This window comes from Alosa sapidissima, chromosome 12, assembly GCF_018492685.1.
Source record: "Alosa sapidissima isolate fAloSap1 chromosome 12, fAloSap1.pri, whole genome shotgun sequence".
In the NCBI taxonomy this organism is placed as follows: Eukaryota; Metazoa; Chordata; class Actinopteri; order Clupeiformes; family Clupeidae; genus Alosa; species Alosa sapidissima.
The window spans coordinates 19,012,051-19,024,349 of NC_055968.1; the positions used below are offsets into that span (position 1 = coordinate 19,012,051).

General features: G+C 45.7%; 1 protein-coding gene across 1 annotated transcript in view; it reads right to left on the reverse strand.

Moving 5' to 3' along the window:
• tgfbr3 (transforming growth factor, beta receptor III) overlaps window positions 1–12,024 on the reverse strand; it is a 111,954-nt gene extending 99,930 nt beyond the window's left edge. The window contains exons 1-2 of the mRNA XM_042056642.1: window positions 11,757–12,024; window positions 4,698–4,896 (exon numbers count right to left, since the gene is read on the reverse strand). Coding sequence (XP_041912576.1) covers window positions 4,698–4,758 — 61 coding nt within the window. The 5' untranslated portion in view covers window positions 4,759–4,896; window positions 11,757–12,024. The remainder of the gene's footprint in view (window positions 1–4,697; window positions 4,897–11,756) is intronic.
• Between the last annotated feature and the right edge of the window lie 275 nt (window positions 12,025–12,299).

The window sequence follows — 12,299 nt, forward strand, 5'->3', positions numbered from 1 at the left end:
TCAAAGTGAACGTCAAAGCAACTAATTTCTTTCACACCCTGGTTGTGTTGAGCACAGTGTACCACAGCACATTCCCCTGGGGGAAGGAGACATTTGGTTTGGAACTAGGTGGCATTCCCTCCGTCGCTTCAAGGCCAGTTGACCTTTAGCTTGGACTCCACAGGCCTTTGTTTCAAAGTGAATGCTTTCAGCCCCTTGGCTGTCCTGGGGTGTGTTTTTACAAAAGTTAGCATCGACGTTGCTAAACCACCTTAGTACGACATAACTTGAGCTCACACAACTACGTTGAAGCATCATACCTGAGTCGCAATTTGCTTCTTCCGGAGATCGAACATCGTAATTTCAACAACGTTGTTGATGATGCAGCAAAGATCTTACAGTGTAGCACTCTAGAATCTTTGATGCAGTCTAATTTGAACTGCAAGTGGTTGGTTGGCAATGTCATTGTCATCAGCAAAAAACTAAACCTATTGAAGTTGCACAGCTCTGAGGATTCTCAGCTAATATAAAGTTGCACAACTTTATTTGGTATTTCCATGTGTCACACTAGTTAAACTGCACGTATACAGACGCAAGAGGGCAATCACAACCAATGAGGGAATCGAACCCACAACATTCTAATATCAAGTTACTTACCTTAGCCACCGTACCATTGATCAGGGTGCTAACTTTTAGAGATTGTGAATACCATAACACTAGCCTTTCAAAACGCAAGCCAACATTAAGCCAACAGTATCAGCCCAATCATTGAGTTGGTTAGGCTCCTGTCCTATCTTGCAGGACACTGACGACATCACCAACCGGAACTACCAAGGAACAACACCAACAAGTGCCAAGTGCGACTGCTCAGGGGCAGTAGTTCCAACCACCAAACTTTCCGCCATTTTATTCGCGATTGTGACTTTGTACTGCCTTTCTAGAAACACCAAATCCAAGAAAAACAGTTACCGTATAACTACAAAGATTGTGACAGAATTTAGTCAATTGCACTTCCTAGAAACGCACCCCTGGACGTGGATGTTGTTACGTTAATCCCATCAAGTCATCTGTTGCACATTCAGTGCACCACTCCTGCATGACTCTGACTGATTCATTTCCCTGAGTCAAATTATTTCTTTGTGCCCAGGTCTAATCTTGTTCGCACCAGAGAGCACTTGTGACAAATGCACCTTGGGCATAAATGCTCAATGAATGTAACATCCTTTACCAACTACAAATTCCCCCATGGCAGTTTGACCCACATTGTAAAGAACAACATGCATTTACATCTATGCCACTTTCGCTTCAAATAGACGCAACTGGATAATTTCTTACTTAATAAGAAACAAACCTTTGAAAGAAAAGAGACCAGTGACACAAGGAACTTGCTATTCTGGCTCTCTCATGGAGATATCATAGCATCAGTGAGATGAGATAAAATGAGGGCATTATGAGCAATAAAGCCACACTTAGAGAGCTGAGCAAATATCAGTCTGGTTACCAGGAAACCGAGAGGAAACTTGAGGGCTCCTGGCAAGGCCAGTGTCTCAGGAGGTTCTGTGACATTACGAATCTAGAACAGTTTACTGTCCTCAATTAATTAGGCAAGTCTGAGATTTCAACACCATCGAGATAGAGGGGTGGTTGTAGAGGGAGGAGGGGCAGGGTGGAGAGGTGTGTATGCAGAGACCACAGTCAGAAGTCTCATTAATAAAGAGGGAAGGCTTCTGAAGTCTGCATAAAAGAGGTTGATGCCTAGTCTTTGATGCTGGTGACTGCAAAACAAAACAAAATCTTGAAAAAAAACCATATCTGGAAGGTTCTGAGAATGTCTTATTTGTGTTTTTCCCCTGCTGCACTTTTCCAGTGCAATCTCCAAGAAGTGTTCATAAATTCCCTTCACGTTCCGAATAATAATCAAAATTACAGTGAGCAAAAAAGAAAAACACATGCATGCTCCCAGACGTGGATGTATGGCTCTGTGACAGACAATCATTTTAGCAGTTTGGAACAAACCGAACACAGCTAAACAATAGCCGTAAATCACTTTGGCTCTCTCTTTCTGGCTGCACAGACAATTAACGCGTTGTGCATAATCCACTCCCTGTGCAAACCACAACATGTTTCAGACAAGCCACCAGCTGTGTGGGGAGTGTATGGGAAGACAAAAAACCCTAATATCATCCATTTTACAACCATGTCAGGACAGTGATTAATTTCCACAGTGAGGCTACAAACTCAGAGGATTCTCAGCCTGCGCAGCGACTTAAGTGCCAGTCCTGCCTGAGAGGACAGAGATCTATAGTGGCCTCAACTGACTCGGCACTCACGTTGGGGATAAACGTCTTTTTTTTTGTTCTTCGATTGACTCTGGGATGGGAAAGACTGGAAGAGGAGGAGGAGGCACGGAGAAGGTTGGAGAGGTTCGGGAGGTGGGGAATGCCAAAAAAAGCCCACAATGCTGGCACCCAGAAGAGGAAGAGGTAGGTGGAGAGAGGCACGCACGGGAGCTCATTGTCCTTCGCAGTGAGGCGCCCGCCGTGGGACAGACAAGGGCCGTGCGCGCCTTTGCCCCCCCCCCCCCCCCCCCACTCCCCCTGGGGGCTGACTCGGACTGAGCGGCCATTGTTCCCCTCACGTTCGCCAAACGGCTCTCCCGAGCGCGCTTCCACTTCGGATAGAGGAGGGGAGCGGCTGGTTCAGCGGCGGTGGCGGCGGCCAAATACTCTGCTGCTGATGTCTTCTGAGCGCATTTTCAGGTGTCAGAGGAATGCAGCCGTGCTGATTAATGCAGGCCAGGCCGAACAAAGTAAACAGGTCAGCCACTGCAGGAAGGGGAGGAAATATTTCGGGTAACAGATAACAGCTTGATAGGGAGATTCAGCTAATACAGTTAGCGATTGGCAGAAACAATTAAACAATGATTCAGTGGGTAACAGTACTTGGCTACTGACTAAGCAGCCTTGTCTTACAAAAATGCTAACAATGCAAGATCAGAGTTTGGGGATCCACTTTGAGTATCGAATGCTGGTTCAAAATGCTATGCGCTATTTGAAAATGATGAACAGGGTGTTTCATTGAAGCCTACTGCGCAACAGGGTCCTAATGTGACAGAACCAGATGTGTACATATCTCTGGATATTGCTGAGGTGCTAACAGGCTTTGAAGTGAGCCTGCCCATGACCAGGGCAAAACAGAGAAACATGGGTCTTGATAAAAACTCAATGAACAGGCATGGAGGAAAAGAAAGACAGACTCTCCCCCATGGCTGGAGAGGGGATGGGAAGGGCTAACAGAGAGCTCAGTCCAAGTGAAGCCACACTTGAACTTCCATCATGGTGAGCAGCACCACACCACAGTGACGGCTCAGTTCCTCGCTGGGCTTTTTCTCTCACGCTTTATTCTGCTTGTTTGTTCTTCTTCCTCTCTTCCTGAGCCTGATAGCATGCCAGCATTTGTCATGCCAAATGAAAAATGAATCACCAACTGTTTTTTTGGCACGTAGAAAGGGGATGGGGGGGGGTGTTACAGGGGGACTGGGGTGGAGTGCACCGGATCAAAAATGCCGTTGGCGTGTACGTGCAGAAGCCAAGTTTTTATGCACAGGCCAGCCGTGGGCTTCTCCTGTGAGATTGAAGCTGTCAGCACTTTCTTAGCGCAAATCCTCCACACAGTACAACCAACACCACCCCCCTTGCCCAACCCCACCCCTGTTCAAATGGGACACTCTCTGCAGAGGCATGCTGGGAGGAACAGGGGAAATTCCGCAAGCATGGGGCGTGGGGGACGCGGGGTGTCAGGAGGGGTGGTTAGGGTGGGGGGGGGGGGGGGTGATTTCTGATTGCCTGACAAAACAGGCAAAGCATGCCTTGCTCTGACAAGGCCTGGAGTGCTCTTATCAAGCCCACGTCCAGTAAAAACTTCCAAACTGACACTACAGGCACGTATATACACATACACACATACACTCTCTCCCTTCACACACACACACACACACACACACACACACACACACACACACACACACATAGAGAGAGAAAAGCCAGTGGCACAATTCCATGGCAATGTAGAAATACGCCTACATGTAACACAATGAGGACAAACGGACACTTATCAAGCCCCAAAGGAAAGGCACAATAGGCCATTGATTCACCCTTGCATATGAGGTTTGCAATGAACTCTACTAAATACTGGCAATCTATAGCAGCTTTCTTGACTTGTGGGCTGTAATTACTGCAATGTCATTAACACAACACAACACATACAGAAATAAGAGTTAGGAAATTTATTTCATTAATTTCTTCCCACCACTTGGAGCTCTGTTTCTTTGCTCCCATACTGACATCTCTGATGTGATGTAGTCAATACAACTACTATGGTTACATTTTACTTGGATAATCTGTCCATAGACTATCTATAAATGCTCAGATTATAGATAACAATCTGTTAACTACAATTTATGGTTAAGGTTTATGTTAGCGGTTGAATTTGGTTAAGGTGATGTTCACAATTTTAAATGAACTTACTGAATTTGAATCTTAACAGATGATCTGTTAAGTATCTGTGGGTGGACTATGCAAGCAAAGTGTTACCGCATATGTTGCACAAGAGGAGAGGGGAGGAAGAGAGAGAAAGTGTGTGTGTGTGTGTGTGTGTGTGTGTCTGTGTGTGTGTGTGTGTGTGCGTGTGAGAGAGAGAGAGTCAAAAAAACTTCTTACCTGCAGAGGCCACGCTGCAGAGCGCTAGAAAGAACAGAGGATGGGCTTGTCGATGTGGCATCGCTGAGACCACCTGGACAAACAGGCAGGAAGTTTTCCACCCGCAGGATACGCAGGATACCAGAAAGTGCGTCGGGGATAAAGCCTTCTCCTAAAGGTGTCTGCAGCTACGCGCTCTCTCCCCTCCACCTTCAGTCAGCTAAGAATGAAAAGAAAGACAGAGAATGGGATGGACAGAGAGAGAGAGAGAGAGAGAGAGAGATAGAGAGATAGAGAGAGAGAGAGAGAGAGAGAGAATGACTTGTCAGATTAGTCTGATGGCATTTTAGCAACAGAAGCACAACCTGTGGCCATGGGGAATTTGGGGGTCTTTCTGCAGTGTCCTGACGAAAGAGGCAGTGGGGCAGCCTGCTGACCAGGGCAGCGGTGGGTTAATCCCAGCCGGCTAATTAAACGCTTGAAGACACATGAAGGCTACCTGCTGCTGTGGTATGCCTTACCACACACACTGAGATACTGATCACCCATTCCATTCAATAACATATCTGGGCTGGTTCACAGTGGTCGCCATCAGAAAGCTCTCTGTATTTTCGGCTGTGCGGTGGACTAGCCTTGGTCAAGGGCAGGCAGAGAGGGAAGCGCAAGGAAATGCTGGCCCGTTCTTGTGGGGTCTTTGGCTAAGGGGATTAGCGGTCAACCCAGCGCTAGTCTGAGGGGTCGGACTTGGCCCTAGTTGAACTGTGTAAAGAGGGGGAAAGAGCAGATGATGACCAACAGGGTGTACACTCCCCACACACACACACACACACATACGTGTGTGTGTGTGTGTGTGTGTGTATAACGATGATAAAACACTATGGTCACTGGTGCTGTTAAAAAAACAATGGAATATAAACCAGTAAATAACCATTCAATTGCTCTAATAACACATTAATACTGAATCACAGCATTCCACTTTAATATTTCCAACAGGCAGACACTGGATTCTAAATTATTGCTCAGAGTTTATTGTAGCAGGAATGAAAGCTCTTGGAAACACTATACATCTTTCTCTGGTTCCACATCTTCACCCCGATTTGAGTTTTCCATTTCTATTTCCATTTCTAGTCCACAGGGACACCAGGAGATGAAACAACAAGTACAGTGAATCTTTGCCACCACAGTTGCGTGCGAGTTCAGATCAGTTTTTAAAAGCCCTGTGATATTAGCATTGTTGTGAAATGATTTCATATGGAACTGGCCTGATTGATGCATAGCCATACTGGCATTCCAGAATCAAACGAGCATCAAACTGCCAAGCCAGACTGGATAAAGCTGCCTTCCACATCCCCCATGTAAGTCCTTATCTAAGCATGGGATTCACCGAACAATAGAAGCCTAATACCACCACACGAGCACATGGCACAGCTCCACATGCACATGCAACAAGCCCCAATCTAGCCAGACCAATCTCCAGCTTTGGTGCACACCTGTGCCGTTCTGTGTATAGTTACATTTGGTGGTTTGGAGTTTTTTTCCATTTAAGTCTAAAGACTAGATGCAAATGTTATTTCTTACTCCACGGGGTTTTGCCAGACATGTTTGGTACTGTGTCTATTGCCGTTTGTCCACACCACTAAGCATGATGTGTGTTTCTGTGGCACGTGTTGGCAAAGCGAGGGCAAATGTCCCTTTTAGTGTGATCATGACCGAGTTAAATTAAAAGGAGACCTAAAATAATCTATATATGTGTGTGTGTGTGTGTGTGTGTGTGTGTGTGTGTGTGTGTGTGTGTTCTATTAAGCTGTGTGGTCTATATCTCTGCAACTTCGAACTACTGGATCACCGTAATTCACAGAACATTAAAAAAGAAAGCCCCCCTCCCCATCCCCCAACTCCCACACACCTCCACCTCCCACGAGGGCGAAACCACAGGGTGGCAGTTCTGCCAGGCAGCAAAGTGCACTGTGGCAGGTGGGGTTGATGAAGGTGCGCTGCAGTGCTGCGGTTCTAACGCTGCGGTGCATCGCAGCACAGCTGCCGAAACAAAGGAACCTTTCACTCCTGCGGCAGGCAGCTGCTGCCGTGGCCAAAGCCAGCGGCACATCGTTCCTGGAGGATCCTGACAAATACTACACTTTCAAGCAGGCTGGCCGGGGAGAGTAACCCCTTCTTTTGATTTGTGACCCCACCCCTCCTCACATCCCCTCTACTCCCACTCCTTTGCAGTTTCCCCATCTTCCCATACCCACACATACAGCTTTCCCTCACTTAAATGTACATCCACCCCCCCCACACACACACACACACACACACACACACACACACACTCACACCTCACTTTCACATGTTTTTTACATTTTCTCTCTCTCACTCTGAAGCATGCTCACGCATCCACAGAAACACAACATACACTCACACATCTGTTTCCTCTCTCACTCTCACACTCAATTTCTCATAAGCCCTCACTCAGATACATACAAACACATACTGTGCATGCACAAGCACATGCACACACACAGACACACATATCACTTTCTCTCACTGACACAGTGAAAGTAAGAGGGAAAGAAAGAGAGAGAGAGAGAGAGGGAGAGAAAGAGAGAGAGAGAGAGGGAGAGAAAGAGAAAGAGAGAGAGAGAGAGAGAGAGAGTGTAGACTACATTTTATTCCTCTTTTGGGACAAAGGTATATCAAAAGCAAGTAACACATGCACACGAAAAAACACATATATAAACACGCACTGCTATTTCCTGACCCACAGTGATGGGCGGTCACCATGGAGAGTTGTATTTCCCACGCTCCAGGTCACACCAGCACCAGTGACCACCACAGGCCCTCTGGTCCAGCACATCTTAAGCACATGACACACTCCAGCTGCTAGTCTTTAGCACATCATTAGTACACCTGCCCACTCTCCCCTCATTACCCACCAATAGCCCACGCTGACACTTCAAAAACCATCACTCCTCTCTCACAGCCAGCGCGGGCCTTCGACCCTGCTTCTGTAAATATCTCCCTGACAGGATGCCACTGCGGGGCCCGCACAGGACACGCTGCCGGGCAGCCGCGCCCTTGACTGGTAGCTAAGCCCCCGATGCCCGGATCACGCTGGCATTCCATCACAGGGGAGGCGGCGACAGAAAACAATGCATCTGCGGCGAGCCGGAGGAGGAGGGTCACCTCATCTGACTCAGGCCCTCGCGCGCTCACTCAGAGCAGAGCTGAGCTGAGGCAGAGAGGCTGAGAGGAGCGGCGCTGTGGAGAGGGAGAGAGGGGAGGAGAGGGAGAAAGGGGAGAAGAGGGAGAGAGGGGAGGAGAGGGGAGGCCTGGAAAAAGCATTAGCGCCCCGGCACAGGCAGCAGACCCCAGACTGAACATAATAAGTAGCTATGAAGTACTCCACACTGTCAGAGCGTAGGAGGAGGAGCCGTGATCGCCATATGGTTTCGTGTGTAGTTTTCTATTTCTCTCTCTCTCTCTCTCTCTCTAAGCCTGTCTCTTACTCTCTATCTCTCTCCACTTTCTCTTCTTCAGTTTCTCTCTTTCTCCTTCTCTCCCCCACTAACTCTGTCCAAACTTAGACACTCGGAGCAGATCAGAGCACATACGCACATGAAAGCACAGTGGTGACTGAATCCATAACAACATACAAAAAACAGATGCAGTAATATGGTTCATTTTGAGGGCACACACATGTGTGGTCAGTTCTGGTAACATTTCAAACATTCCTTTTTTTTTATCTCACTGGCCTGACGTCCATCGTTTGATGACAGATAAAGCTCTGTGGGGTCAGGGGCAGCTGACAATCTTGCCGGGGTGACCTGTCGGGTTTTGGCATTGCCCACTGACACATGCCTATCTCTCCAATGCCACCAGCTTCCTCTGATCATTCCAAAACAAACATGTCCTTCACCATCCATTAGAGAGAAAAAATCTAGATAGTGACATAGACCTTTTAAAGGTAACGCAGTGAGAGAATTCTGTAATGTCTTAATTTATAAACCATTTCTTAATATCGGTCATAAAAAAATGTATAAGATTACAATACTCAAAACCCTAAGAGCTGTCAGCTTTTAATCATGCAATCACAGCACCAGATCTTATTTTTGTAGTTGTTGTCTGGATGTATGTTGCTCTGCCCTGTAGGAGAATTCTTACATTTATCACTCTCTTGCTCTTCCTCAGTAATCTTAGAGTAAATATCCTGTTCATTTCAATTTCTAAGTTTTAACAAAACTTCATAATTTATTAGAAGTTAACAAGGATCATATCATGCCTTCCGAGAACACTGGCCAAGTTCATACAGTACCACACCGACTTCAACAGGGTCAATCAATCAGGTGTCAACAAGTGATAATCGGCTAAAAGGCCTGAAAATGTTGATGACTGGAAACCATGCACACATCACTAGACTGCTGTTGTCTGGAAATGATAAGTCCTGGCTGCACAGCTTGGCCTGCCCCTTTGCCAAAGATGCTCAGTCTAAACAATGTCCTGTTCCTTAATTGCGTAAGCGACTGATGATGCAGCCCCAGTTGACATGTTTATGGCCGAGGACGTGGGTGCTCGAGCCAAATGGATTCTCTCTCTTTCTCTCTCTCTCTCTGTGTCTTGGCGAGGGCCGTGGCCACGTGTCGAAGTGCGACTCTCTGGGGACGCATGGTGTGGCCAGCTGCGCGAGGCTACGCTCACGCACCTGCATCATGCTTCTACATGCAAATGCGTGTGGGGACACACACAGAGATAAACACTACACACACAGTAATAGACACGGTCATAGCCCTGTCTACCAACAAAGTTATACTGTAGGTGTTGTAGCTTGCAGTATTCTGGATGTGGTTTTGTGTGTGTATGTGTCTGTGTGTGTGTGTGTGTGGGGGGGGGGGATGTGTGTGTGTGTGTGTGTGTGCATTAGAGAGAGAGAGAGAGAGAAACAGAGAGAGAGAGAGAGAGAGGGGTGTGTGTGTGTGTGTGTGTGTGTGTGTGTGTGTGTGTGTGTGTGTGTGTTTATTGTCTATGCGCTTACCCACACAGCACACACCAGACGTATTAGTGAGTCACAGCAGACAGCTCATGCACACAGGCCCTGAGAGACTTGCTTTGCTCTGAGGCTCTCTTGCTTGTCCTCTCCTAGCATCATACAGAGAATACCTGCCAGATTATAGAGCACTGTGCATCACTGTACAACTACAAATCAATCCACAAATAAGATGCATGCAACAGACAAACATAAATTCTGTCCCTTGCACACAAACCCTCTCCACATTTGCACAAACCATACTGCTTCAAGTAAACAGCTGCATCAGGACAATGGTAGCTAATATTAACAGCTAACAAGAATGCAAAGTATACTATCTTCAAGAGATTCATTTTAGGCATAGGCTATATCAACAGGTAACAGACTCAAACGAAAAAGAAAAGTCACAAAAACTGAGGCCTTATGAAACCTATTATTTTCCATGTACGGCTCATTAAATATCATCAGTAAGCTTATCCTTTTATTTGCTTTCTTCTAAGGATGCCAACAAAAAGTTGGTGCAAAGCCACCAATATCACTCTTCTTCCCACCTCTCTCTCACTCTCTCTGTCCTTTCTCTCTCTCCACAGAGAATCTGCTCATGCATCACATCACTCTCTGAAACAATAAAGGCTCAGCACACAGAGACAATACTGAAGGAGGCTGGGTGAGACCCAAGACAGCCCTTGCTATTAATGGAGTACATGCAGCTCTATACTGACATCAGTAATCTCGCTTTGCAATGCCCTCACACCATAACTTGAGTGTCCTGTATGAATACAGACAGTAGGAGAGAGTAAAATCCCTGATATATCTCTGTTATAAATAACTGTTGTCAGTATAAGTCCTAAGACAACTAACAAAAAAAATGTAAAATGTCATCGAAAACTCCCATTCAACAAATCATATTGGTAATTTATTACACTTTCAAGACGATTGAAAACATAATCCTTTCCCGAGTTATGGACAATAGCCTATGGCAATGCATAATTTCTTTGGAAAACAGAAGTAGGACATCAGACTTCACTAGAGCTCATGCAACTATTAGCAGATCTGCCAATGCCAAAATCACCTTCTGTTCTAACTCTCGAAAATCTACCACAATTTGGATGTACTGTATGTGTAACCTTCTCTGAGGAGGTAATTTACCTGCATGCGTCCAGCTTACTTGCTGTTTCTGTAGTTTAGTCTCTGTGCTCAGGTCAGGGCAAATTATATTTTTTATCTCACAGCCTGTGAGGCTTGACAGGAGTCAGCGGAGTGGTTGCAGACCCTGCAGAGTTTGGACAGCTCAACGACTTAAAGAATAGGCTATAAAACAAGCACACATTATATTCATACTATAGGCCTACAGAACACAAATGTTTAATGACATTGTCTAGAGGTTATTGACTGTTACTAGTACACATACTAGCAGTTATCTGTATATAGGCTAAGTCTATCCAATTGTATTTTAAAGATGTAGCACGCATTACACATGATATGTTGAGGCATTTTACCAGAGGAGATATCGATGCGTCAAGACTTCACGCCGGCTGTCATTCACACTCTTGCGCTCTTTCTAAGCGCGCGCTAATAATCAAAAATGAATTAACCAAAACAATCTTTTACGCAGAACTTAGATAATCATTGGCTGGAATTCAACACATTGTTTATACACCAGGAACGGCTCTGTATGCACTGGAAGAACATAACGCGCACTGGAGAGCTAATCTTGGAATTCCGACTTGTAAACAAAATTTTAACGTCCAACGTAGTTGTAGGCTATATTTCACCACAGACCAGCTCACCGGACAATGCCAAACACATTCAAAACTGTGTTATACGTCAGAGAGTTTTAGAAATGCACAATGACAACAACGTGCTGAGAAACGTGCATCCTTGCTATGCAGATACTTCATCACCCCAGAAGTTGTCCTGACTAAGCGCGCAACGAGCTCTCAGATGCTATGTAAAGTTTTGTCATAACACAAACTCGTCCTTGGGTTGTTATATGAACAAAACATACTACTGAGAGAATCATATTTCGATGTGCTTGAAAAACATGAAAACGGACATACCCCGAAATTCTCCAGAATTGTCAACGTGAACTTTGCTGTAGTTGTTGGAGCCGCTCGAGCCCATGAACCGAAACTCTAGATGGGACGTGTCTTCGCTTTTCTCTCAAAGTTGATGAACACGCCGTCCCTCTTCCTCTAAACATGTGATGACAAACAGCGCGACAGTATTCCCTAAATGATGGGGTAATAGTCACGGTAATAGTTCGCTAAAAAGTTTTAAATCCCTTGCCCCCGCTTTCGCTATGTGCTTCAGCCGGAGGTGGGGCCAGTAGGAGGAGGCTGAGGACTACATCAATCACCTCAAGTTATTGCTTTTCATTGGAGAATGATCAGATCTTGGCTCGTGCACGACCATGGACGCCTGCTCTCGAGCTAAGTCAATGATTGTAGTTTGGGAAATCAATTAGGCTTAAATTGCACATGTTAAACGAAATTATTCTTTTTTATTTTGGGCAAAAATTTAGTGATGTTGAGATAAAAAAAAAAGGTCAATCCATTGTGTGTGTATATATACTATATATATATATATATATTGTTAGAACT